At 53.0% G+C, this 27673-nt stretch overlaps 6 protein-coding genes across 6 annotated transcripts; 2 read left to right on the top strand and 4 right to left on the bottom strand.

The window, feature by feature from the left end:
* Positions 1-682: 682 nt before the first annotated feature.
* NCLIV_008070 (conserved hypothetical protein) lies at positions 683-1522 on the bottom strand (the record flags this gene model as incomplete). Its single annotated transcript, XM_003880320.1, has 2 exons — positions 683-1108; positions 1493-1522. 2 exons carry the CDS (start codon positions 1520-1522, stop codon positions 683-685), a joined length of 456 nt encoding a protein of 151 aa, XP_003880369.1.
* Positions 1523-2596: 1074 nt separating this feature from the next.
* Positions 2597-4000, bottom strand: NCLIV_008065 (uncharacterized protein; the record flags this gene model as incomplete). The annotated part of the gene is made up of 1 exon (XM_003880319.1): positions 2597-4000. One exon carries the CDS (start codon positions 3998-4000, stop codon positions 2597-2599), a length of 1404 nt encoding a protein of 467 aa, XP_003880368.1.
* A 1394-nt stretch (positions 4001-5394) lies between these two features.
* On the bottom strand, positions 5395-8053 carry NCLIV_008060 (conserved hypothetical protein; the record flags this gene model as incomplete). Its single annotated transcript, XM_003880318.1, has 3 exons — positions 5395-5456; positions 6066-6426; positions 6878-8053. The coding sequence occupies 3 exons, from the start codon at positions 8051-8053 to the stop codon at positions 5395-5397; spliced, it is 1599 nt and encodes a 532-aa protein (XP_003880367.1).
* Positions 8054-10073: 2020 nt separating this feature from the next.
* NCLIV_008050 (conserved hypothetical protein) lies at positions 10074-10544 on the top strand (the record flags this gene model as incomplete). The annotated part of the gene is made up of 1 exon (XM_003880317.1): positions 10074-10544. One exon carries the CDS (start codon positions 10074-10076, stop codon positions 10542-10544), a length of 471 nt encoding a protein of 156 aa, XP_003880366.1.
* Positions 10545-16921: 6377 nt separating this feature from the next.
* Positions 16922-20630, top strand: NCLIV_008040 (hypothetical protein; the record flags this gene model as incomplete). Its single annotated transcript, XM_003880316.1, has 7 exons — positions 16922-17009; positions 17643-18472; positions 18926-19060; positions 19274-19365; positions 19631-19739; positions 20160-20333; positions 20556-20630. 7 exons carry the CDS (start codon positions 16922-16924, stop codon positions 20628-20630), a joined length of 1503 nt encoding a protein of 500 aa, XP_003880365.1.
* Positions 20631-23720: 3090 nt separating this feature from the next.
* On the bottom strand, positions 23721-26039 carry NCLIV_008030 (conserved hypothetical protein; the record flags this gene model as incomplete). Its single annotated transcript, XM_003880315.1, has 4 exons — positions 23721-23880; positions 24267-24343; positions 25088-25186; positions 25767-26039. 4 exons carry the CDS (start codon positions 26037-26039, stop codon positions 23721-23723), a joined length of 609 nt encoding a protein of 202 aa, XP_003880364.1.
* Positions 26040-27673: the final 1634 nt, after the last annotated feature.

Genomic DNA, 27673 nt, shown 5'->3' with positions numbered 1-27673 from the left:
AAACTGATCATGCTTAACTAGACGAGTTTCATGGAAACCTAGAAAAATACTGCACGTGCTCTCATCACACCCAGTGCGCGAAAAACCTGGCTGACACAAAAACTACCGATTGGCCTCGCGTTGTGCCTCAACGCGTATCCACACTTGGAGGTACCCGATGACTCTCACATCAGGAAGGCCTGCCCAGAACAAAAATGGAATATTATTCCATCTGCTGTTCGTTTTTTCTTTTTGAAACAACAGTGGTTCTGCGATGACGTGAGCACACCAATAGCCGCGGCTACAAAAGGGGGCAGTTCGTCACATATGTGACAGCCGAGAACGACACGGTGAGCTTTAGCCAAATAAATTTACTGCATATTGTCATATCAATTACGTTCACAATGCGAACCCCGCAGTCACCGAATATATTCAGCAGCGCAGATACTAAGAATATTCTGCCTCTGTAAGCGTCCCTGTTAACATGAGCCCATGAAAATAAGAGAAACGAAGCGTCGATGAATGCGCCAGAAAATTCAAACAAGCCGATGCGACGTGCAACAATGACTCAGAATAAGTGTCAATATTCCTTGAGTGCCAAGCAACAGTTCTGAATCAAGCCATTTTAAACGCCTGGACGAGTCTCAATACCCTGGGCTGCTCATGCCAACGTACAACCACTCGTCGGTGTGGTGCATCATCCTCACGCGGGCTGCATCGGAGGCGTGGTACATACAGGACCAGGTTGTACCGGTTGCAGAGTGTATCCAGGAGCTGCTGGCGGTGGGTGCATAATGTATGCAGGAGCTGCTGGCGGTGGCTGCAGAATGTATGTAGGACCGGCTGCCGGCGGCTGATTAACGGGCGGGGCACCTGTAGCGGCCGCCGGCGTCGTTGCCGTCGGGTTTGGAGAGGATGCCACGATCATCAAAATGCCATGAATGATACTCCAGACAACTCCGAACACAAGAAAAGAACAAATTAACTGGAATATACCTGACATAATAAGTTGTGAGCTGTTGACGGCACAGCCAGCAACGAGCGCGCCAATCCCAATGGGGCATAGTAGATTAAGTATACCACCGACAAGCAGCATCATAGACTCTCGGTGAGTCTTCGGTGGAGGAACCTGCACACACAGAAAAAGCAAACACCTACCGTTAGTGTAGAACAGCAGTTGCTGTTTTCGAGAGCCGCTTCCGATGTGACAAGCGAGCGGAAGAATCCACGATATCTGTTCAGCAGATGCTGCCATACACAGTATCCAAAAAAGAGACGACGCACTCTCGTGCAGCACACGCCCCCTTGTAAGGCAACCTTCCGGCAAAAGCAGTTGAGCCTACATTCTACTCAAACGGAACCGCCTCGATACGAATACCTTTCTGTGATGCTGACGGCATCGAATGAATGCTAAATACTATTAGTCTTTGCATCTGTGGTGAAATTCCGAAAACGGAGGTGAGACGCCATCACAGTGAACACGCAACTGCTGTACATCTCGACGTCTACTTACTCCACAGCAGCAACTGTCTGCGTCGCACATCATGAACTGTTGCTACTGCGCCTTTCGGTGGTGCAACAAACAGACTTGAGGTAAACGCGAACGTAAATGGCAATGCTCCCACAGCAGGCGGCTTTACTTGTGGTGAACGTGTCGTCAGCGAGCTGGTAACTTCTGTGGTTCGCCATTTTGAGGCCCGACGGAAGGTACGCCGCAGTAACTTCGTCTCGGGTGGAGCCACCTTGGGGCCGCAACCCAACCACGCATGCGTCGCCCCCTCATCGGCTTTCTTCTTGATGTGTCAAACCACAGTGTTTCATGTGACCCTTGTCTACTTCTGAGGAGATAAATAATGATTTCGCCCAGCGGCCTGCAAGTAGGCCAGGTACAGTAAGAATGACTGTTGAAAAAGATAGGGCAAAAACCCATGCGCCATTGGCGTTCGGCTTCACCACGGCTAGTAGCGGACAGCGCAGGGCTTCTATGTCAGTTACTGCGCACCGTCTGGCGTGTACAAAACAAAAATGCAATTCTCTCGGAATCTCCAAGTGTATATGTCTCGGCATCCTTCCAAAAGGATTGCGAGCAAACGACAGCAGGAGGACAGCGCACAGGCAAGAAGACGGGTCCCATTTACGGTCCCATGATTTAGCTGCAACAAGGTTTGAATCCCATATAATTCGAGGTATGTGTCTCCGACCTGCTGCGAGTCTCTGTGGTTGCGCAGCGACGAAGGACCGTCCATATAAGAGCCAGCGTTTGTTCGGCCTACATCAGTATTCACGCAACTTCCAGTGTCATCTGTCCTTGTTGTTGAGACGGGCCTTTCCACACTGCTTGACGGCAAATGGCGGTCCAAGCCACGTATTCTGCCAGGCTGGCGGCCGAGAGATCTTAGCTGAAGAGACCGAGATAATAAGCCAAACAGCACATGCGGGAAGCTTCCACCGCTGATAAGGACTCACCAGCGACAGCAACACAAGTCAGTAAAATAATTCCCTAACTACCCAAGCCTCGTGTGGCACAGCAGCCAGTCATAACGCTTTGGCTACCAGCCAGTTAGGCTTGCTTGTACAAGGAAAGGCCAGTCGAAACCGTGCTTCTGGACCCAAATGTCTATGAAGGCTGTCGTGGGGCAACCATGCTCTCACTTCTGTCGTGGAAAGACGAACTCATACCCAACGGACACTCAAGAACAGTGGCAAACCACGTGAGGCCGTACCGCATGCAACAATAAGTGGCAATAAACACTGCAACCTGCTTCACGACTTCTAAAAGAGCGGACCCCAATTTCACTACAATTAACACGCGAGATAGCCAGACAAGCGCGCGAGCTAGAAGTTGGTCGGAGTTTCCTTCCGCTCCATCGCCCTCCTCCCCTGGCGTTAACTCCCTCCCGCGCTTCATTCTCCGTTCATTCATGTCTTGTGTCTGTCGCCTGCGCTCGAACCAGTTGTCGAGTTCTCTACTGTGCTCAGCAATAAGAAGGAAAACAGCAGGGACGAGCACCCAAAGAAGTGGCTGCCACACGACAAGCGACACCACCTCTTCGACCTTTTCAGGTGGTGCACTGGGAGGTGGACGCCGTGAAGGCAAAACCTCGGAAATCCAGGAAAACTCCTCTGTCTTGTCGTGGTCAAAATGGTGCGAGGCCATGGGAAGTGAGGAAGGGCCGGCAGACGAGGAAGGTGGGGGGAAAGAGGCCCATGTTGCGGCTACGACGAAACGAAGTAAACGCTGCAGTCGCCGAAGAGCTGGCAGGTGGTTTTGCCGTCTGGCCAAATACTTGACACACCTTCTCGCCAGAGTGGAAAAGAGAACAAAGGGAAATTGCCAGTGGAGAACCCAATACTTTAGCGGCTCGGTTGCCGGCACCCCACTACAAGTAACATGTTCAGGAAGGCTCTCAGAGGGTGTGCAACCTTTTTGCTCAGGGGGGAAGAAGCCTGGGACGCACACCCCGACTTCTTTTCTCGCTGCTTTAAGACGATAAGAGATGCTACCGGCTGTGGAGGCGCCAAAACACGAGAGCTGTCCAGCCGCACCAGACCCTGTAGCATCGGCAACGTAATCGGGCGCAGAAGAGACTAAATGCAGCGTTTCTCTCTGGTTTTCTGGCGGAGCGTCTGACGGGGGACCCGACACTGGAGCCTGATTGACTTGCACACGCTGTGTTCTCATCGAACATGCAGACGGCCCGGACAACTCATCATGTCCTCGATTCATTGCTGCCTGTGTGGATGGACTGAAGGCGTCTTTGGAATTCACTGCGGAAGCGGTTTGATCAGTTGGTGGGCTCAAGCGGCAACTGTCGTTGAGCTCGTCGCCCGAAATTTGCGAGTCATCTAGGTCTGCCAAGAAAGGTCTCCCTTTCCCTGAATTTTGAGGAATAGGTGAAGTGTTCACAGTCTGTGGGTTCTGCTCCGGTACCCCGGTTGCCTCCCTCCCATCATGTCCTCGGAGGTCAGTACTGCTCGTTGGGTTCCTCCACTGCACTGAGGTCCCAGTGACGACGTGCATACGGCGGGTTGCTTCAGCAGCAAGAAGTCGCCGCTGGCGAGCCTCGGCTCGCAGTCGCAGCCTTTCTGCAGAGGCAGCATGTGAAACGTGATCGGCGGCGACCACCATTGATAAAAACAACGACTACAGATATACCGTGGACCGACACTCTGGAGCATCGGCTCCACACGTCGAATATGTGCCCCGTGAACGGATTCACACGCAAAGCTTATCTACTTCCCAGAAAGCGTTGCTGCCATACAAGTCGCGAGACTGCCGGGCAATACGTACACGCAGCCTTTTCATGTTCGGATGAGAGGCTTCGTCGCAAGTGACAACACCGTGGCCAGTCACAGCCGTCGAGCCGGGCACTCTTTCATGCACGGAACAAAAATGTAACGGAAGCCGTGTCGCTTCTGCCAAAAACTCCGCATACACAAGACGGACAAGAGAAAACTAGTCCGTATAAGGGAAATAGGGATGTTCCTTTGTCTTCATTTAGAGGTTGTAGGAAAAGAGGTACGGGACTGGAGCGCCGGTCAGTGACCGAAAGGAACAGAGTGCCGTAAAGTGCTACATAAGAAGAGAAACAGCAACCGGAATAGACCTCGTTGATCTCTCAAAAACCCTTCTGTCGCAGTTGGTTCCCCATACAGCTCCCACGATTTAAATTGGATAGTAACTTTTGTCTCCTACACATGGTCGGAGGAGAAAAGATGGCCCGTGGATGTCTTCGAGGTCGTCGTCCAATACAGGTCTCGCTCGTGTGCTGTCTCCAGAAGGCGGCCTCCAATTCGCGTCTGGTTTGGCCGTTTTGCCGCAGTCGATTCACCTCGAGTCCTCTATATAACAGGACTCGTACGTGCTTTTTATAACGACATGACGGAAATGACGTCACTCGTCCACCACTAGAAAATACACTGCGTCTGTCGATGGGAAAATAATCAGATTCCCGTGCAAACTATCTATCGTGCCACAAAAGTTTTTGCGACACGTACATCATCAGCACCGTGCGCGGGGGTCAACCATGCTCGCTGTCGCTTCCGCGGTCGCCAAAAGGTTCGGGATGAATGACAAAAATTATTCCTTCATGTCATAGTGTTGCCGGTGAATTAGTACAGGGGTTCCTCCGTGCAGGCGCACCGTGCAAAGTTGCGCAGAACAAATTTCATTGAATGCTTACGCACATTGCGATAGACAACGACACGCATCAAAACACGGTAAAAAGATGCACGGACATCGATTGTGTTTAACAGCATACAAAAAGGCACATGTCACGCCGTTAGGGATATGGAAGCAGTACGGCGACTCACGGCATTCGAAAGAGCCAGTTGCGGGTCCTGACTCACTTTTCCAAAGTAGGGACACCGGAAACGCGTACTACTTACTGCTGATGTTGCTCTTTGGAGGCATAGTCAGTGTTCGACAAGCATGTGCTTGTGAAAAGGAGCTTTCCAGGCAGGGTTTGTCGTGCAGACTGCAAAGGCACAATGCAAAACCACTTCATCCACTCTAAAACGGGTCTCAGATTCTGCGGGAGAAGGCTTTGGAACGGGAGGGCACAGCGGCGGCTAGGGTACTAGGGTAAAGCACCGAATTCTTTCGTGCTAAATCTCTAAAATGACGTCAGTGGACGGTGCGCAAATACAACCGCAGAAGCTCAATGTTGCAAAAACTATGGCGCATGAGACTGACTGTCTCTATCAGCACCGTACAAATCCATGAACAACGGGGGTATACATGCCCTTGGGGAGAGGCAAACAAAAACCGCTGGATAGTATACGCAGCTCCAGACGGAGGAGTCTATGCGCCTGATATTTTCGTATGACCAGCTGTTCTGTAATTACTAAAACAAGTTACTAAAAGCAAGCTTATGGGATGACGTGGCATCAGCACCAGCAGAGGCGCATACGTTAACTGCAGAGCCGAACGGAGTCACATGCTTCCGACACCACTAGAGTGCACCGCACAAGCATGTCCTCTGTTGGTTTTTGCAGGCATACTGTGGCAACATTGCCGTGGAGGTCCTTCCCATGATCAAAGGAGTACGAGCGTGACGGCCTACATAATGGCTTTGTAAGCGTACCGACAGTGGCCGAACAAAAGAAGATCACTTTGGGCACCAGGTTGTATGTCGGTTTGCCAGCAATGAAAAATTTCATTTTGGACGTGCCTAACTCTCGACATTCAAAACGTGTTTCTTGCTCGTAGTAGATGCCAGCAGAATTCCACACATCCAGCTCAATATCTTGTTTGCCCGACATAACTCCAGAGAGAAAAAGCTGGTAGATGTCGTTGTCCAGCCCTCGAAGATCCAGTGTGACGAATCCACCAAGCGGAACAGAGAACACAGGATTTTTACATTCGACCATCACACCAGCAGCAGCTGCATTTGCGACATCCGGGTTAAAGAGAAGCGGCAGCAAGCCTTCCGCCACTCGATTTCCCTGCAGTTAGCGACAAAACAATTCACCCAATGCACGTAAGATGACATACCAGTACACTTCCAGCGTAGGTAGCCAATGAAATGTGAGTCCTTACAGTATAGTAAACCCACACCCGGAGCGTGACGACCACGCCCAATGTGTTAAGGGTCTCTTTCTGTGCCACGGGTGTCTAAGTTTCTCGGATGCTTTTTATTCTGAAGTATTATCCAACGACACGAACAAGGAAGGCGCCCCTCCTGTGCTGAGGGGAGAGGGGATTCAGCGACAGGACAAAATTCAGGGCGTCCCTTGGGCCAGCAAGCGCTGTGTTTGACAGAGGTCTACTTGCAGCTGGCAGCAGTGTCTTTGGTCATAATAAAAGGCCAATACTTGTCTCTGGGCAGAAACAGCTACCACTGTTGAGCGACAGACAGCCGGAAGGACCACCCATCTGTGGTTGTGTGTGACGTACCGATTCATTAGTTCTGACCTCCAACGAAGCCTTCCTCTTCTTCGCGGTTTCGTCTATTTCTTGTCTCAGCCGCTTCATGGTCTCCTCTCTCACTGTGTTCACATTCTTATCTTCCACCCACTTTCTCTCTGAAACAGCTGCCCACTTGTCGTCAGCAACAGGTGGCCTTGGCTTGAGAACAAATCCTACTGGGTGGGGTACAACACCCGTGGAAGCATCATGCTGCTGCACAGCTGCTAAGGAATCTGTAGACAGAGATCCAGGGCTTGCAGGAAGCTGCATGTCCACCTTCGTAAAAATCCGGTCGTCAGTTTCTTGTTTGGACTGTGGAGTATAGCTTCCTGGGAGCCCGTCTTGTTCTGACCCGGAGACTCCATGGTCGAGATCAACTCTTCCGTTGGACGAGCGCGGTCGCGGAAGAACAGAGCCGGCTGCAGACAAAGTGTCTCTGAGCACGCTTACTCGAGTCAGAGCCGGCGCGGACCCTGCTATTGAGTCGCGTACGGAGGTAGTGGAGGAAGTGAACAAAAAAGCCGGATGTCGCGCGAGGTCAGCAACAACATCATGGTGGAGTCCGGTCGGATGCGACAAAGCAACAGCTGCTTGGGAAAAAGGTACTAGTTCTCCTCGGCCTCCCCGAGCTTGAGGAGGAGGTGCTCGCTGCGATGCATAGTGACTTGAGTCATCCTGCCTGGAACTACCGGATGGAGGAAGTGGCGTGAGGGAGGCGACAGCCTGAGGAAAGTAGGTGTTAACACCAGCTGCAAGGGCGCCTAGGTGTGGCCGGAGTAAATCGCTCGCAGCAACACCTGCTGTTTCAATGGCCTTCTCTAGCATATGAGATGCTCCAAGTTTTCTGAGTTCGCTTTGTGGTTCGAGAGACGATGCACCGACGACAGGCCACTCACAAGGAGCGGAAGCACAGCCTGTGCTATCGAAGTCGCGAACGCGTCCGATCTGAGGCGCCTGACCGCCCAAAAGAAGCGAGGGGTTTTCTTCATTGACGTGACCTGAAATCCTGACTCCGCCTAGCTCCGGCGAACTCGCCTCAGTTGCACATGATATTGAGTTCACCAGAAACTCCAAAGAAACTACCACGGCAACCAACCATAGTAGCTTGCGAAGTGCTTGCTTTCCGAGATCGGAGAGACCTATCATTTCGAAATGGGAATGCATGTGAAGAAAAAGAAACAAGAAGAGGTGTCGCCTCCTGTCGACCCGAAAGAACATGAGGGACCGAACGAAGACAGAAAAAAAGCTTTAGAGTTGTATTGCTGTTGAGCGCGTATTCGCAGACCCGACAAGGGAGTAGTTGGTAGCTAGCCAGGACATCTAAGCCTGACGGCTTCCGCTTGATGTGAGTGCTATCCTGACTCACCTCTGAGTCTGTCGTCCTAAGACACACATGAATTAACTGGTTCTTCCATTAAGAGCGGTTCTTGTGGCAACAGTGACTAAAGCTTTTCTGTTAGCTGGTAACATGATGTGTTCCAGTGTGCTCGGCGCGCCGATGAAGCTATCTCTCTACAAGTCCTATACCCGGCCAACATCGTTTCGCCTCAACTCGTGAATCGAAAAGGCTGGGGGACAGGTTATTTACACACAAGAGATTGAGAGCTGTACCGTTTACTTGAGCTGCTTGACGGCATATCAACAGCCTACAGTCAAATTAACGTGCCGTGCTGCCAGTTGGAGATATTTAAACCTGCCGGATGCCTTGTGTTCAATGCATCTTCCATCAATACTCCAGTTATTCCACATCCACAGTAACACAGGACAGCCGGAGAAGATGTGCAGTTCCACGATCTGCAATCAAACGGATCCCCCCCCCCCCCCCGCCCTTCTCATTTCCACATGAAGGAAAGCAAGGCACTTCCCTGTTTTCCCCACAGTGCCAGTCTTGCAGAGGAAATGAGAGATCATAGTGGAGAAACAGCAAGCCCGAACCCACAAGAACGCTTCATATGGTTATTGTATCCTGTGTTAATCACATGCTACCGGCCAGCCGGTTAGTTCCAGGGTGGATTCCGGCCACAGTAAGGCACCTGACGCATTACGGGATCTACAGCGTCACATTGCAGTTGTCTGAGGTTAACCCGACGTCAATTGCAGGATCAACAGATGGAGGAGTGGCCCAAGGCCCGGAAAACCATCTGTCTCTCTACTGGTGTCTGTCCGAGAACTGGGTCGGTCTCAGATCGTGTTGCTCGCCAGCAAATGTTACAGCTAAATTTTACCGCAAGCTCGGCAACCCACCAGTATGTGCACGTGTAGCATAGAACTGCACCTGGGACTCCGCCAGGGGGACGCTAAATTGACGAATCGAAACGATATGGAACCACGCAACCTTGGTGTCGAGTGATGTGTCCACCGCCTTCGCGCTGTTGCAGTGTGCCCAGGCGTCACGCATGGCCACCAAACCATTTGAATTGCTTTCTTCTCACGGCCATCTGCGGGCGCAATCGATGGGCCGTTTAGTTTGTAGAGAACGCCGATGATGGCACTGATGTGCTAGTTCTTTGCTGGCGGTAGTTGGCGCAGTGGCATGCTAAGAAACTGCTACGGTGCGGTGCAGATGATCTGTAGGATCGGTTGAGAGCCGCCAAAGGTTGTATTTACAAGGCATCCTACGTTCAGTTTCTCTGACGGTTGATACCTAAACAGTTCTGCCAGTACATTGACGTCCGGACTGTTAGACGAAACCAAGCATGCTTCGTCATTTGCAGTAAGATTTCAATGGAGAAGCCGTGCAGAATCGCCAGCGATCCCCCCACATTCGTACTGCCTGGTGCCTCTCTAGAGCTGGTGGCTTTAAAGTCTTCGCAGCGTTCGCGGTGCCCCTCTTGTGCACCCGCCCCTTTTTGCCGCGGTTGAGACAGCGACGAAATCATTCTTCCTGTTCTGTGCCGCATGTTTCGAACCAGGGGGCTCTGCCGATCTGCGTCCAATTCGAAACAGCGCAGCCGTTCCTCGATAGCTGACGGGACGTCGCGCCTTTTTGCTGAATGCTAAACATATGACGGTACCTGCATCGGTCATGATGAAGGTCCACGCTGATTTGTCGACGTGTCCTCCGTCTACTAATGGGAGCGGCTCGACACAACAGAGTCAAACAGCTCCTTCACTTTCTCAATTACAGCACCAGTTGCACCTGCGACAGGCGGATATCGAGCAACGCGACTTTGCGCTGCTAGCTATGCAAACTAGTCTTGAATGCACTAAGTCGATTGTCCGGCAACAACAAACCGAGTTGGAATGGCTCATCAAGCAACGAGATGTGGCCAATCGTGTAATTGCCCACTTACGAACAGAACTGGACCTCACGAAAAGAGAGATCAACGAAGCGAAGCACAAGTGCGTCGTTCGTAATCACCTTGTCCAGGAGCCTTCAACTGTTTCAGCAACGGGCCGAACTTCATCAGTCGGAAATTCATCGGAATTATCCAAACAACTCCGATCACGGAGTGGCCTATGGAGACAAATTGATGAGATCAAGGAGAGGAACCGTCAACTAACCAAGGAGACATGCGATCTAACAGAAACAGTGTCCCATCTAAAACGCTTAATTGGAGAAAAGGCAGAAGTTGAGCAACGCCAGTCCGAGGTACGCAGCTGTTGTAGATTGCCTGACATAGCCGAGGCGGTACAGAGCTGTCCTCTGTTTTAAATGGTGAGCTCCGATACCACACTGCCGCAAATGTCAGATACTGCACCCACGAATGTCTTTCTTCCTGGCGTAAGGGCAGAAAAAGCCGACTAACCCTATCATGCACATGCAGCAGATACAGAAAGCAGACTTGGACGCTTGTGCATATAGAGGCTACAGGAAGCGGACTAGTGGACAGATTGGCAGGCAGTTTTGGTTGTGAAGGCTGACTTCGGGTACGTTTCGATCTCTCGTCTCGAAACCATTACTTCTCGTTTACGTTCTCGCTAGGCAATGAACACTAGTTGTATGCGATACGAGGACGCTGAACGCTCCATGTTTAAGCTGGTAAGGAGCAAGCTGAATATGTACCCATGCTGTCGGATTACTCGTACAATCAGACTAGTGAGGACCCCGCTTGACTCAGGTCGGTCAGTCTTACGGGCCTAAGTAAGGGTATCTGGCAGAAGCGCGCATCGCCAGGTACAATTGTTGAAAGTAGCTTCGTCGATGCTCCATTAATGCAAGACTTCACTTCCCTCCTCTCCGCAGCACACCCACGGCGTTGTCCGTAATGTTCTGTCCTCTCTAAGCGTCAATCCCCCTCTCAGATGCCGCTTGCGTGCTTGTGGTTTTCAACAGTGCACTATGGGCCCGAACAGGCGTATCTCTGTGCAAATACTCAGCTGGTCGTCCTGCGGCTAAGTCGAGGACCGTTGTTGTGGATGTGGTCCGCTGCCCGTATGAGGAGTTCGCTTCTTGGTACAAGAATCAGAACTTCCCTTACATAGGATGAGAGAACGGTACAGGCAGTCAACTGCCTGTACTGAGGAGCGCAGATGTACATTCCTATCCACTGAACAGACCCTATCCATTTGCTGGGAATTGAACTGTATACACAGGCTCAACGACTACAAAAAGAAACAAAGCTGCTGTTGGGGGAAAAGGAATGCCTGGGGCTGGAATTACAAGCGACGAAAGGTGACATAAGGACCCTAGAAATCGATATCAAACAGCTACAGTCTAAGCTAGCACGAACGCAATGGGAACTACAGGATACGCAACGCCAGCAGAAAAAACGATTCCTGGCTCAGAGTCAAGAGCACGAACAGGAGATCACCAAGTTGGAGGGACGCATGCGCAAATCTGCGGTAAGCTTTCTTCCAAGTCACCAGTGGACTCACAATTTGGAGGTGGCGGCCATTAATTCTTCTGGTGATATGAAGGGATACAAGCGGTGGCTCCTTTATTTGTGCGGTGTGTACAGCGAGCTCAGCAGCAGATATTGGCTGGTGAGAGGGCCCTTGTTGCAGCGGCGGAAGCGAGAGAGAGGAAATGGTGGGAACAATCGATGATGGCTGCTTGCGAGGTAATGGGGCGCCTTCCTCTTACTCGTTCGGAGCTCCATGTTCCCACTCGAGGTCGCAAGTCCAATGATTTCGTGTTCTTCTAAGCTTTCTGGCCCCGGGGACTTTTTTATATGCTTAGCTCTCCCCTAGGGTTGGATGCTTATCCGCTTACCTCAAGGTGGCAAAGAACCGTAATGAGGCTACAGACAAATACATGCCAGGACCCGCCTGCGTTTTCCTGGCATGCTTGAGACATGTCAACGAGGCTTGTGTCTCCTGCCTAGATCAGAAAGGCCTAAAGTAGCCAATGCCCTCAGTGGCAATGAAAGTATGACTCTGTGTTGCCAGTATAATCGAAGAAACAGGCCCTGCGGATATCTCAATTGGTTCTCTGCAAGGATTGTCCTGTTCTCGCTTTTGGGAAAGAGCCTGTCATGCTGCCAGTTGAGTGGAAATGCGGTCAACCATCGGTCGACGACCTTCTCTAGTCACAAACGAAAATATGGCCACAGTCAAAGCAACGGTAGCGCAGATCTGTGGCTTTCTTCAGGCTGCTTGAGAGAGCATAAACATGGATTACGCATTGTCAAAGCTTTCTTAATTAGATGGTGCTGCTCAGCACGTCTGTTGCCACTTTTGAGTTCTGAGGCTTATGGCAGATCGTGGTTAACAAGTGTGTTTGGGAGCAGAAAGATTTCGTGAATTCCCGAACGTGGCTTTTCCCTTCACGTCCCACTGCAAGCTGAGCAACACGGCATTAGCCACGACCGATGCAGTGAAAGCAATTGATGTGCTTCCTTTCCCTTCTTGTAGGTGTCAGAAAGACTCGATTGCATTAACGAACTAAAGGCACAACTGGACAAGCAGATCGTATATCAGCTGATGCTAATGGAGTAAGGCCGCAGCACTACACACAGACCTGCCGTTGCGTTGATTTGATTGGACAAATTCCGCCCTTGTAACACCAGAATAAACCCGAGAAAACGGCACAGTATGAACTGAGCACGACTCAGTATCCATGTTTCAGGCTACAGCTAGGCCATCCATATTCCTGCGGCGTTCTGGGGTGAAGAAGTAGAAATGAACATGTTCTTGTTGATCTCTCGTTGCTCAGAAAATTAGTTCAAAAGTTTCTTCGTTCACATTTTGTTCTGACTCGTACAAACCCATCAGCATATTCCCGACTCACGGGAAACCAACGGCTACATAAACAGTAGATAAGGTCAAAGTTTTGTGGTACGGCCATTGCACTGAGAAAAACCGTTCCATTTGGTGGCCTAAGCTGTTTGTCAAAAGGCAAGCTTCATCTTCTGGCTATCACCTATTTTCGCCCTCTCTGAGGTGAGAAGGCAACCCAAGAGAGCGCACAGCGGTTAGAAGGCCCCTTTATTGCTTACGTCTACTGAATGCGTTTACGCTTTTCGATACTTCTTCATTTGGTCTCGGACTCTACAAGTTTACGGACGTACTGGCATGTGCCACGAAATCCTGGCATCACTCGAATTTATTGGCGGTTTTTACAGGCTTTCCAAAAGCACTCGGGCAATAGAAAGCTCTCTCAGCTGCGCGGCGTGTCTGCAATGTGAGTCTTGATGTAGAAGCACTGCTTACCCGAAGACACGCATTCCCAACGAGAACCGTGTGCATCTGCCGAAAGTTTGCGTGCAGTTCCGTCAAGGCCTGTCACCTTCGTCCCATGCACTCACACTGTCTGCGAGGATTGTCTCTTCCCAATCCGATTCGGGCTCGAGAGTGCTGTAGCTCGCCGAATGTCTTGCCCGGTACGCGGAGAGAACGAGAAATCGTCGCACGATGCGTGATGCCCAGCTGCATCCTACTGACGTAGAAGCAGTTTCTTCCCTGGGAAAAATGAAGGGACACCAAGCGAGACGTTGCTGACAGCCGAGGGACACTGAGGGAGAAGGCTCCCAGGTCGTATATCGCAGCTGGATGCGAGGATGCGTTTGCGCAGGTGTGCGAGCCGGATGAAGGGAACAAAGCAGGTGACGGCCTCGGTTGCGTTGCTTTTGAGAACGAAGTTGCAAAGCAGGTATCCGTCCACGCACAGCCTAGTGATCCGGACTGCCATGAGCAGTGAAAATTTGTCAGGAATCTTGCCGACAGATGAACGAACCAAAGCATCATTGCCGCTTGTATGGAATAGAGAGGCAGTCGTGGCCGCTGTTCGGCGGAGGCTGTTCTCCCAACTGTCGACACTTCTTGCAGCGTTCATCGGCGTTTTTGGCTGAGTGTGTTGCGTTCGCAATACTCGGAAAGTGAAGAGTTGCCGGAAGCTATTCGCAATATTTGATCGTTTCACCGCCGCACCGCAAACTCAGGGTTGACCCTGGAAGTTGGCAGTTCCTCTGGGTGTACACAGGTTCTTGGAAAAATATCTGTATCGCGGTCACGATTGCAAACTCTTCGAAGAAAAATTAAGTGGAGCGCCGCAGAGCAGAGAACCTTCCTCTAGCTGGCCAAGATGGGCGAAGTCAAGTGCTCTCTGGCAGGGCTGAGATTCAATATCAGCCCGATGTTTCTCCTTTTCCCATCAATTCACCACCCTCTCTGCTAGTACGGGAGAAAAAAAACTGGGTTCTACAAAAAATAAAGTAAGGACGTGAGGGGCACCGCTGATAGTTCGAGCCTAGCCGTAAGATCTACGACGATGTATACAAGCCAGAGAAGGGGAGGCCCAGGAACCGGTGCCTCCTCAGTCTCACTGGCACATCTTGCCCAATTCGGACCAGAACAGCTTCAAAACCTCCTCAAATGCATGGAAAAAGGAGATCCCTTGTGGGTCTTGGCGATTCTATCTGGAAAGGCGCTTTCAGCTTGGTTAGGACAGGCGGAAGCCCTGCGTAATACAGAACAGGGTGGTGTGCTGACCCGGAAGCCTCACTGGCAGCAGTCTACAAACAAGGCTGCCGAAACAAACTAATGAGACTTTGCACAGCGGTGTGGTCTTCTGTGGTGCCGCTCGCACCTGCTTAATTTCCCCAATCGTCGTCTTCCAAATACACCACAGTCGCAGCTCACATTACCTGTAGCCATCGGCAGCGAGGGGGTAACACGATCATGCTAGTTACTCAACAAACTGCACGCTGTCGCCGTCAAGCAGGAGATCTCCCTTGCAAGAGTCATCGCATCTAACCAGCATCAATGACAACCCGTCCCTATAGCCCTGGCGACAGCGATGTGTACCTCAACCAATAAAACACTGTCAGCCGAAGCAATCCTACAGCTGCTCGGGAAGTCCACGTCCACAGCGCTGGATTAATACTGCGAGGGGCTCTGTTCTGTGTCAGTTGTGAAGCAAAGCGACCTTGGACGCTGAACTCGGATACCGAATAGGGAAACGGATGCAGGGGACACGTCCTGGTGCTCACATGTTCAATTGGTGTGAGGGATTACATTATGGGGTCACGAGCGCCTGACGACGGGAGCGAGCGAAAAAAGAACACTTTCCCCACCCGTCAGTACGATTTTCTGCTGGTTTTCTTCTTTCGCTGGTTTGGGATTGCAACCGTTGCATTCAACAATCTGCGTTATTACATTGTTGTCGTTGACTTGATGTAGTAAACTCGGCTTAGGCAGCGTGCAGCCGGAGCTCTGGTACCTCAAGCAAACTGGTTACAAAAGTGGTGTCGACGAAGGCTTTTCCGGACGAGCACCGCACCCCCTGAACAGGCGAGGGTCAACGGCACCGCGGTTCATCACATGCGGATCTATTTACTAGTCTTAGTGCTCTGCGCTGCGACTCTTGCAGAAGTGTTCGCTGGCCACCAGAAAGTTGACTCGAAAACACTCTGAGAGACGCACACGTGCTGGCCGTTTTGCGCTGCCTACGCAAGGGTGCATGCACTTCTGCTGTTTGTCTGAAGACATCGTGCTGCGCCATACAGCTAAATACTGGCATATCGACGTTACTTCTCATCTCATCTTGTAAAGGAGAAGTTCGGGCGGTTCACAGTTCAATGTGAATTTGTGACTTGGCCTCGGTGCACCACTTTGGTATTTATAGCGTTGCATATTGGGCACGGGCCGCGAAGCTGACTTTGACGGAGCCGGCTTGGGGGGCTATTCTGTCTCCCCGGTGCCGCCTTGTTCACTTTCGCGTGGCGACATCCATCTGTTGGCAAGATTCCGTGTCCGTTTATCAGGAAATTTACTCACCTTCGTCCACATTTCCTTTCGATGTTCTGTTTTTTTCCCTTGGGGATGATTTGAGGTCAAAGCCGGCCGTGACCGGAGGGGGGCTGCTGTCTCCGCGCACGGACTGGTTGAGCACATAGTGTGCCGAGTGTTTCCCATCAAGAAAAGTCGCATCGACTCCCGAGTGGTTCCCGTATCATTTTTTGTTCTCTCATTCCCGTACGCTGCCCAACTATTTTGACCGCCGTCCGCTCCATGGCAACGCGTGCCTCTGGATGCGACAATATTGTGTGCGCACCTGGAGAAGCAATCCTCCCAGATTGCGCGTTCATTCTGGAGGGGAAGACAAAGGCAGCGCGTCGGGCAGTAAACGTGCGCATGTGACATGTAGGGCGGCCCAAATGCATATTCACTGCAAACAACTTGAGAAGCAGACTCTCAGCTGTTACCTTCGCGAAAACAAGGCGCTGAACGAGGCGCCTTCAGCGCTTTCCAAGGTCGATGAGTTCAGTAGCGTCCTGAAACAGCAAGAGACTCTCCTCCAAAATTCGTTCCCGACAGCCAATTTTCGAAGCTTTATCAGGGATGTGCGACTTTTTAACAAGCTGCCCCCGAGGAACAATGAATATGTAGAGCACGTCAACGTGCAGGCCGTTCTGTTCCACCGGCGCCATTGTGGGTGACTCTCCTCGGGGATCTCTCCTGGTCGCCTTTCCGGTAGAGGAAGCATCGGCGCACGTGTCAACAGGGATGCCGAAAAGGTTTCTCGTCGCTCCTTGGGTCTCAGTCGCGTCTGCATGCGTCTGCGAAGTCTGAGAACTCCCTCGAGAACCCTGCGGCTGCCGCGTCCTCTCAAGGATCTGCGCAGAGTGTTTTTTTCCGATGTAACCCGGTATGCAGGCAGCAGCAACTCATGTCAGATCGGCAATCGTGGAGAACGGCGCCCAAGTTCTTGAGAAGAGAGGGGAAAGCGATGTTTTAGGTGGGCTGGGTGGTAGTGAAGCTGCGCAAGCGTTAGGCGTATTCGATTCGACAATGGCATCTTTTCCCAGTGCAAGACCTCCCCAACGGGCGGGTTGCCAGGGCGGCACCGCCAGCCGGGTTTCCTCTGTGTCTTCCCACATCTCTCGTCACGGAAGGCAAGACCAGGTGAATGCGTCGGACTCTCCGTCGAGAGTCATTTCTATGGAGCGGTGCATGGCGCTCAAAAGCAGTCGACAGCAACTGCGCTCACGCATTGGGTTCATTCATTATCACCTCTCTCTTCTAACAGTCTTCTGCCTCACAGTGCTTGCCACCGGGTTATCTTCCAGGGCGCCGCAGTCACGTAATCCCTTTTCCCATGCCGGGCGTCTGCACTCACAAGAGTGCTTGCGCTTGAGTCCACACACGCCTTGCTGCCACGGTAAGGAAGACGGTGACCATTCCACCGCTGCTTCGACATGTGCGGGCTTCCTGTCTGTGGATCGCCGAGTCGGCTCGCGGGGCCCTATCAATCGCGCCTTGAGCGCTGCTACCTCTGGAGCTGTCGTGGCTTCGGTACAATGTGACAAATGCTCGAGGTCAGCTAGAAGGGGCAATGGGTTGGCGGCTGTGGCGTCGTCGTTCGTTGCAGCGCCCGCGACCGGCCAGCTCCACCACGTTTCCCTGCATTCCCCTACAAATCACTTATTACCAAATTCTCGCGACCAGCTGTCACCCGCGGCACGACGGCGTGGGCGCTTCCTTCCTCTAGGTGCCTTCCCCTTCCTCGGTCGAAAGGGAGACGACGCAGGCGATGCGCAGACAGACGCCGTTCCCGGTCCGAGAAGCGTACGAGTTGATCTGGATCTTTATGCTCTTGTTGGCGTCTCTAAGGAGGCAGAGAAGACAGAGATTGATGCCCGCCTCCTGCAAGCAGAGAAGGAGCTGTCTGATTTGGGTGCGGATCCCTCCGTCCTCAAAATGCTCCGCGCCGCGCACGAGGTTCTGACTGACGATGACATGCGAGCGGCTTACGACAGCACAGGCCTCTTGCCAGCACACGTAGCTCGTGCCTTGCTGGTGACGTCCTCGTCGGACGGCGAGCCGCGAGAAGGCCGTCCAGAGGAACCGCCTGAACAACTCAGTCCGAGAGACGACGGCCACGCATCGCAGTCAGGGGAAGACGAAGAACAGCGCGGTGGCGAGGTCGGTGTCCGATCGCATCCTGGCCTTTTGAATGTCTTTTCCAGTTTGTTCGGAAGCAGCGCCCGGCGGAGAGGGACCGGCTCGCACCGAGCTCAAGGAAACGACGTGTGGGCAACCGTCACTCTTCGGCTGAGCGAAATCGGCTGTAGCGACGCTGAAAAGCAAGTCACAGTGGAAGCTCTCGAGGACTGCGTCACCTGCGACGGCACTGGAGGGAAGGACGGCCAGAAGGCAGTTTCGTGCGCCGCGTGTGACGGCAAAGGCGCAATCGTGAAGGTACTGGGCCGCAGATTTTCCAGCCCTTGGACATGGGCAGATCAGCTGCCGGAATACCGAGAAGGTGGAAAATACAGGGACGGAACGCGTCGCTCCAGTCGCTGCAACGCAACGAGAAAATTGCCATGAGGAGATTCCAACAAAACCCGAAATGCTTATTACCGGGGTCACAGGCGTCGCGCCGGCTTTCAGTCGTGGCTGTTTCTCGTTTTGCACTTTTCACGTCCCACCGGGGTCGGGCAAAAACGCGTCGGTTTCGTCTTTTGAAGAAATGGGATGTCACTACGTGGCATGGATGCCTCCGGTGTAAGTACCTTGTGCCTTTGCTTGTCATGAAGAAAGTGCTTTCACGCTGAAACCACCGAACCGACGTTGTGTGCGTGTGTCACTAACGACAGCTCCGACAGGTTTCCAGTACCGGATGTGGCTAGACATTTCTGCATTTGTGTTCAGACCAAGAGCACAAATATGGGCATGCTGAGAACATCGCAGACATGCCCAACCTGCCGCGGCAGTGGGGAGCAAGCGCGCCTACGCTGCTCGAACTGTGCTGGGTCGGGCCGCGTGAAAACAGAGAAAACTCTTCAAGTAAGCCGGGCGTGCACTGCAGGTGGCGGGTGTGGGGGAGGCACAGGGGCGTCTGAGCAAGGCCACTGTTTGACGCGGCTCGGGAGGTTGGTCCGAGTCCCGGAAAGGTAATATGTGTAGTACTAACGTGTAGGGTTTCTGCTGCATTTAGAGTGACGGGCAACGACGCTGGGTACCCCTCGCTTCAGTGCTTTTTCTCCTGCGTGCCTGCAGGTGGTGATTCCGGCAGGAGTTTCGGACGGCATGCGTCTGAGGATCAAAGGACAGGGCGACGTGGGCGTAAACGGGGGTCCGTCAGGAGACTTGTGAGTGCGAAAGGCATAGTCGCTGAAGTTGCAGGTCTTTTAGAGTGCCGCTGAGGCTGTCGGAATCGACCAGAGCCTCAAGTAAAAGCGGATGGGAGGCCGGACGGTTGCTGGAGCAGTCGTGCGTGAATACTTCAGGCGACGCTCAGAGAGCATGGGTTCACAGTCCAACAGAGTCCTACTCTTCTGCGACGTTGAGTGCGGTCGAGTCACTGGTAAACGACTGCCGGAGAGTGTGTGTTGCGCACTGTCACTCCCTGTTCAGGCTTCTTAAAGTCGAAGTGGAGAACGACACCCCCTTCAGGAGAGAAGGAAACAACCTGCTAGGAATTGTTCGGATTTCATACGTGGACGCCATCTTAGGCTTAGATGATGTACGTGCCTTTGGTCTGTAATAGCGGTTGCCAGTTCCCCGGAAGCGCTGTAAACGCGTTTTTTCGTACAGCGCCCTGAGGAGGTTGCAACCGTGTGTGGTCACGGCTGCAAGTTGTGCGTGGGCTTTGCCTCCGTTCGGTCATACTCTGTTGCATCTCCATGGCAAGGCTGGTGCACAGAGGTTGAGTCTCGTACATTCATGCGACACTCGTATGGTAGACAGGACAGCGGAGTGCTTTAAGTGGAAGTGTCCGTAGGAAAGTACTCAAAGCTGCAGGCGGCCCAGTCCTGACAGAACCCCCTTTCGTGGAACAAGAGTTAGGGCCGACAAACTGATTCAGAGACGTTCTGACTTCTTTCCTGGACAGCGAAATCCGAGAGGTCAGAGACTCCACGTGGAACTGGATGTGTGTGCGCAGAAAGAGATCGATGTTCTTGATGGCGTCGCTCACATCGCCATTCCTCCTGGTACCCAGAGCGGTGAGAAGATCGTGGTCAAAGGCCGAGGAACACGGGATCCGGACATGGCTGTTCCGCCAGTGCCAGGCGCAGTGCCTAAAACTGCGCGTGGGGACCACATTGCAGTCATTGAGGTGAGCAAATGCGCGAAGCCAGGAGAGCGGTCCCATACAGAGAGCACGATGTGTCGACGAGTCTCCCATGCAAGGTGCGAAAATGTGTTTCATAACCCATGAAACGTCGACTGTACGAACACAGATGCCCCATAGGCGTAATCGAGGTTGACAGAGAGAAGAACGGTCTTTTGAGCAAAGGCAGACGATGTTTCTTTTGTCGTTGTTCTGTTATTCCCGCAGGTTGAATTGCCGAAGAATGTGTCACCAGAAGAACGTGCACTGTTGGAGCGTCTTCGCCGCCTCCGTTCTCAGTAACTTCGTGGGATGAAAACCACACCTGCGCATCTCCGAGAAACGGTCCGCTGACATCCGCCAGGGAGGCAGCTAACGCAACGGGCGCCGCCACGAACCAGCCTGAACTTTCGTCCCAGGGAAGGCGCGTGGCCTCATCGTGCCGAGATTATTGTCAACCGTTCGTGCGGCCGGAGGACACGGAAACACACGTCCGTTTTGGTGTGGCAGTCGCAGAATGTTCGGGGCGTCTTTCCTCGCACCTGCAATTGCTGATGTGTTGTCAACAGAGCAACGCGTAGTCTCCCAAGGAGAGGGGAGGGAGGGGGGATGGGAGAAGAAGTTCGCAATAGGCGGTAGGGGGGCGGCGCCCAATTTGTCGTCGGTGGAGCGGAGTATCTTGCTGACAGCGCACATGCATGGCCCTTCTGCACTGGAGTCTGGTGCCTAAATCCAAAGGCACGGCGACACATCCCCCGCGAAAGAACAGTGCCAGTCAGGTGCTGACCACTATTATCAGAGGCTGCAAAGTGAGAGCTCAACAGCGGTTTCTGAGCAGGAACGTCGTGGTGGTCCGGCTCCAGCCGAAACTGCTGAAAGTGCCCCGGGAGTACGAGACGGTCTCGGTGAGGGTGACTGCCCAGAGCCGTCACGCACGTCGCCGCGCAACGACAGATGTGCCAAGTTTTTAGAATACGAGGCCTACGGCCGCCGTGCCTCTGAAGTCCTAATCTAAAAAGAACGGAGACTGTCGTGGAACAGGCGGCCGCAGCTGCGGGGTGACCTGGCAAAACTTTCGCATGCCTTTTGGTAGACGCGTTAGCTGATAAGACGAGCAGCGGAGTGGGCAATTTGGCGCCGATATCGCGGTGACATAGAACTCGCACTCGGCCCTAGAGGAGAGGACCGGTTGTGATATTTCATGTTTTCTTGGCCGTCATGCAAGAGCGAACGCGGAGCAACGTGCATTCAGGGAACACTTGATTCGCTGTACGAGAGAAACAGAGTCCTCTAACAGCCCCGCAAATGATGTGCAGGTGGCGTGATATGGAACGACGGAATCTATTCGATTTTTTTTCAGCGGCGGGAAGCCGCTAAGCGCTCGCGCATAATTCTAGCCCAAGTGCATCCCCCTGTCGAGATACGCATCCGAAAGTTGGTGTCATACGCCAACAGACTTTGACGTGATTGAGCAAGGTCCCACTTGAGGGGAAGTGCAGATGAAACAGCCGTTTTTGACGTCCTGCATAGCCCACATATAAAGTTCGGCGTTCACTAGAACTCTGAGGCTACCATTAGTCTTTGCTGAAGGCGTTGAGCCACGTGCAAGTGTCCGTCAATATCTTGTCCATGGGTTCGCTTCGCAGGCGGCGATAAATTGAAACGGTCTTCGTATGACGTGCCGACGTGTCGCGGTCAGTGTTTTTTTGTCTGTGTGGGGAGAGAGCATTATGAGTGCAGTGTGTTGGGAATGTTGCTGACTTCCAGTCGCGCATTTTGCTCCGGTATGTTCGTGTGCTGACCAGGATAACTTTTCGATAGTACGGTGTGTCACTGGAGCAGCCGTGTAATATATTGCACGGCTGCGTTTATGCCTCACAGCGTGCTCTTCGTCTGTCGCACCCCAAGTGCTTCGATCAAGTCGAATATTCCACTGACACAGCAGGGCCACTGTCGGGCGATCACGACCACGTGAACAATAACGGAATCTCGCGGGAATCCAACTGCGCAACTGTGAGTTGAAGCCCACTGTGTGGCTCAGTTGGTCAACAGTGTAAAGAACCACTTACAAGTGCCCGAGAGTCTCGGGCCTCGCATTGGCCACATCTGCGCCAAAAACGCGACGTCCCCAGCAGATGCTCGGGGGTCACTGGGGCACCGAAAGCTAAATGGTCCTTCAGTTTTTTGACCTTCTGTCCCGCCTTTACATTGTTCGCGTGACGTTGTCAGGAGAACGGGTGCTCTTTGCATGCTTTCCTCCTACCGACTCGAAGGAGTGTGACCTGGCGTCTCTTAAAATGACGAAGCGACTGTCGCGTGAAACACTCGCTCCCCCGAACACGTGATTGGCTGAGCCAAACGTTCACTGCAACAGAGCCACGGGAAGATATGCAGTGGCCTCACTTGAACTTCATTTCTGCATGCAAAAAGCAACATCCTTGGATTCACTATGCAGGCACACAAAGAAGCGGTCACTATACTCGACACGGATGTAGCCCCTCGATCCCTTATTACAGTCCGCAGTGCGGGGATGAAGAAATTTATGACACACGCCTTCGGATTATGTGATGCTTTTAACGACCCAAAAAAGAGTAAGAGTCTGCGTAACACCCGAAGACGGGGTGAAATCATCCTTCTTCGTACTGGGCGGAAGAAGCGATCTGTCTCTTGTCCGGGTGGGATAGCGTTACCTCCACAGTGAGTAGGCTTTTCCTTGCCACCGCTGTGTCGTTCAAATCGTCTGCCTACCGCGCAAACCTCGCAATCGTCTCGTCCGAAGTTCGAGCGGACGCACTTGGCCCGACAAAGTTGTTACTCGGCCCATCCCTTCCTCCAGCTTTTTCGACAGACTGACCTCTACCGCGTATGCCAGCTCTGCGCATGCGATCACCTCCTGCAGTTGTTTTTGCGAGTGTCGAAGCCCAGCGGAGGCTGTACAGCGCAGCGCAGGCTTCTGGAATCGACCGCAAACACGGGAACGAGAATCTGGTCAGTCCTCAACCAGACACAGGGCGGCGACGAGAGCAGAAGACGGGCGGAGCACGTGTGGTAACTGATTCTTGTCACGCAGGCGTCTCTCTCCTTGCTGCACGAACGACGCCGCTGGCCGCTTGCATTAGGGACAGCAAGGAACCACATCATGCTGGCTGCAGCCTCCGGGTCTCTGTAGGTCCATCTTCCCTACAAATCAACACCTCGCAGACTGCCTAGTTTCCTTCCGCGGTTTTGGTCAAGCGCATTCCTAAATAAACTGCATGCAAGGCCGGTGGGTGAGGGAAGGGAAATCCCCCACTGGTGAACTAACTTCCCGTTGTTCGCCGTCCGTGGACCTGCCTAGCAGTGAGGGGAGCCGTGCCCGAGTTACGAGCTCTTGGTCGATTTGAGACCGCTAAATCACATGGCATCGACGCGGACGTGTTGATCGTTTGCTTCGAATTCGTTCCCGAAAACGCGTCCAGCACTCGCCGCGTGAGGATCGAAAATAATGGGTTGTTCTTCAACCGCAGTCTGCACATCTTGCGCCTCGGCACCGGTGCGGACGAAGCGGATAATTCTGCAAGAAAACGCGACCGGGAAGAAAGTGAATGAGGATCCACTCATGGGTTGGGCACGCGACAGAAGGCAGCCGATCTCCATCATGCACCCCGAGCTAGGACTACGAGTTTTCTCCTGGATGGGATGATGTGCACTGGTAGGCCGACACCACATTGATTCATCTGCCTGGGGCAGCGCTCAGAACCACGGCACACGGAGTACCAACACGTATCTGAAAACGAAGGCTATCTGACAGTCAAAAGGGTTCCAATAGCAGACCATGGGACGCTTAGACGGAACGCCAGGTAGCTCCATAGCGACCCAAGGCACACTCTTGCATACAAGAGGCTGGTAACCGTAAAACCCGTCAGTAAAGGTGGAATCAGTAAACCAAAGAAAACCCACCTGACCGCCTGTGCGGTGTAACGACAGGTAAGCAAAAGAATGGTGACGAACTGATCGAAATTCTTAATCACTCCAACCTGCAGACACACGATGTTGAAGCAAAACACTTTCCTCTTCGTCAGTACGTCTCACTGGCAGACGAGAAAAGCAAACGCTTCCCCGTGTGCTTTCCTGTACGAACGACACACTCTTGGAAAGATGTCCTGAGGCATGGGGCCCTCACACCAAGTGGAAGCGAACAACTGACGACTTTGTTGATGGAAAGCCGATTCCCCAAACGAGGCAGCTGCTGTCAACGTCTCCTGGTAGCCGCAAACGAGCTGTGCGTGACCAAAGTTGGTTCTCGAAACAAGGCTTGAATGTTTGCGAGAAGCGTCATGTAAACGCCAAGAGCCGGACACGCGCACTCACCACTTCCAGCAGCAGCAGAATCCAACTGACCAAACTCGTCAAGGCCACCGCGAAGTCAAAGACGTGCCATCCGCTTCCCCAGAAGCGCTGCATGCAACAGGCATACCTGCTGACGGGGTGTTTGACCCAACTGGTCGACAAGCCGCGCAACGCACGTCACCCTGCCGAAAAAGCGTAGAAACGATCCTGTCTCACAGATGGGCCCCCACGATCTGACCCACGCCTGTCTGGTGATCTCCTCCCAAGCGAGAACCTCAAGAGCTTCCCGACAATACTCCGTCCTACCCACCACCGGCTGGATGCGTTAGCCGTGGAGTCGGGCCGCAGCTGCTCGCATAAACGAAACGCGGGGCACGAAAGTTCCCTTCCACATGAATCTACACTCTTGACCACTTTTGAACGAAGCTCACGTGTCCGATGAAGTGAATGTCCAACGCAGTCTCAACGCAGAGCGTCACCGTAATGACTCCATCGACGGCGACCGCCCAAATCGGCATCGAATGTCCCTTCTGAAACAACAGGCAGGGTTCGGAGAGGATGCCAGGGATGTGGCTCACGTTTTCAGGCGTCAGGCCGTCGAAAGGGTGGCCCGATAGTTTCCGGGAAAGACAACAGACACCGGGTCAGGTGCGCATCGAAAACGGGTACAACCTGGTAAACTCCTCCGCCGCGGAAGACTGGATATGGCAAAACTGCTTTTCGCGGGGCTTTGCTGTGTGCATTTTGCTCATACTGTTGTTCGTGAAGCGGGTGCTCACGGACACGATTTGAGCTGGGAAGTTCGCACGGACTTGTTAACATGGTCGTGGAACGCCGCGACAGCTTTCAGATGCAAAGTGTGCCTTCATCTTTAAATGAAACGCTAGCACGAGATCGTGTTGCTACTCCCGACACTACAGAAACTGCTGCGCAAGACCCAGCTGGCTCAGGTGTCGTTTTTTAGGTGCCGAGAGAGTCGAGAGAGACGAATCCGAAGATCAACGCGACTGCCATGCGGACACGCGGCTGCACATCCCCTTTCGTTTAAGCGCGCACCGCGTGTCTGCGCTGCCTTGGAGACTCTCCCGAAGTTGTAGCCCCGCGGCTTACCACATGAACGTCGGCGATCATGTAGATGACCAAGCCAAGAGTTGCCAAGGCCATCAAGGCGCAGTAGAAGATATACCATTTTGAAAGGCGGACAGCGAAGACGAAACCCTTGCCAGCGTCAGCCTGGACAGAAAGAAGCATCTTCGATTTTCTTCGTTCGACTTCGGGCAACAGAGGCCTTTGCTCTGCTCCCCGTGACACCGATCCTACTCGGCCAAAGACTGCTGAAGAGGCGGAAGCCGCCCCTCCAAGGTCGTCTTCCCCTGCAGGCATTGTTAGAGGAGGTATAGAGACGGTCGGAGAAGCTAATGGGTGTAGCGAAGGAGAGGAAAGCGCGACCAGTAGCGGAGGCGGGAGACTCTCCTTTTCTCGGGAACAGCCAAGCCGCTTCAATGGGACATCGACTCTTTCCAGTTGGGAAAGTCTTGGGGAAGGTTCGAGCGATAAAAGAATTGCCAGAGACGGGACACTGGGTGCCTGGTTTGCTGGGCAGCGACGGCCGTCGTTGCGACGGCTAAACGGCAGGAAGATATCAGACCAGATGAAGGCGCACGAAAACCGAAAAACGCTTATTCCGCGTAATGTGATAATCTTTCAGAATGTGCCGAGCAAAGCGGCGGGAACCTTTGCCATACAGCGATGGAGGAGTTCCTGGAAATAGCGTCACCGGAGCTAGCCAGTGGTTTACCTCCGCGAGGCGGGCGTCCGTTCTCGATTCCGTGTGGCTGCATGCACCGGGGAGAAAGAACCCCATCGATGGGCCACTCAAAAGGTCTGGAGGACTGGCTCTGGACGGCTGTCGCTGACGCGGTTCGAAGTCAAGATTCCAGGAATACGAACGAATGAGCCAATGCGAGGAAAGATCTTTTCCAGGACAGAAAATCGCTGGCGGTTAGGTGAGGCGTACCAACACCGCGGCGTCTGGCCTGGGGTTCGTGGACGGAGCAGCCGGTGCGCCAAGCGCGTCTGTAGAGCAGCACACCGTATTTTCTTAAGGCCGCGGCAGATCTGGATGCGGTGGTGTCTGGGGATTCAAAAATCGAGGCAGAAAATCGTTCCTTCTAAAGGGTCATTTAATGTATCGCCGGAGGCCAGCTGCTCAAACGGAGTGGCCCAGTCGGATGCGTGGATGTCACCAGTGTAATTCCGTACCGGGTTGTTGTTCGGCGTCTTCCATCAAGAGAGCAGTTGAAGAGCGCGGTTGAAGAGACCAGCGATCTTTGTGGGATGAAATGTGCCTCGAACCTGAAAAAAGAAAGTGCAGTTGGCTTTCTGGCAACAAAGGCCTCCTGTTGACACCCTCGGAGCTTGCAAGTCCGAGGCCATCCCCGGGGACTTCATAGGTCCGTTTGAGAAATATATCACTAGAATTCCGTTCTCTTCGAATGGTACGGGATACCCCCGTTTTCTTGCTTCATGCGTAGTGTGGGTTAGTTCCCGGGTGAGTATTTCTTGCTGCCCCTCGATATATTTCAGCCGGTGGTCTGTGACATTCCGAATTGTTACATCGGCGAGCAGACGGATTAGGAGACACACTCTCTCTGGCCTCGGATGCGGACAGAACGAGGGGAGTATCTGCGGCATCCTCTCACTTGGGCGTGCCGCTCCCTGCAGTTCATACGGCGTCTCATGTAATACAGTGGCAGCAGGTGAAGTATTCCTTCCGTGTGTAATTCAGCTTCTCGACAAACGACGGGCTGTACCACGGACGGGCTTTCTCATGGCAGTTCACTTGTGTTTGCCTGCTATGGAGGTGACAGGTTGGGGCTTCTTGACAGCCCGCCCTTTCGGCACCTGCCGACCTCGTAGCGACGCGAGTACTCCCTATCAATTCGTGAAGGGCTACCCTCCGCGAACCATTGCTTCGAGCATCAGCCCCGGCAGCCCCAGGCACGCATTTTACTCTG

This window comes from Neospora caninum, chromosome III (genome assembly GCF_000208865.1).
Source record: "Neospora caninum Liverpool complete genome, chromosome III".
In the NCBI taxonomy this organism is placed as follows: Eukaryota; Apicomplexa; class Conoidasida; order Eucoccidiorida; family Sarcocystidae; genus Neospora; species Neospora caninum.
This window is presented reverse-complemented; position numbering and strand designations above follow the sequence as displayed.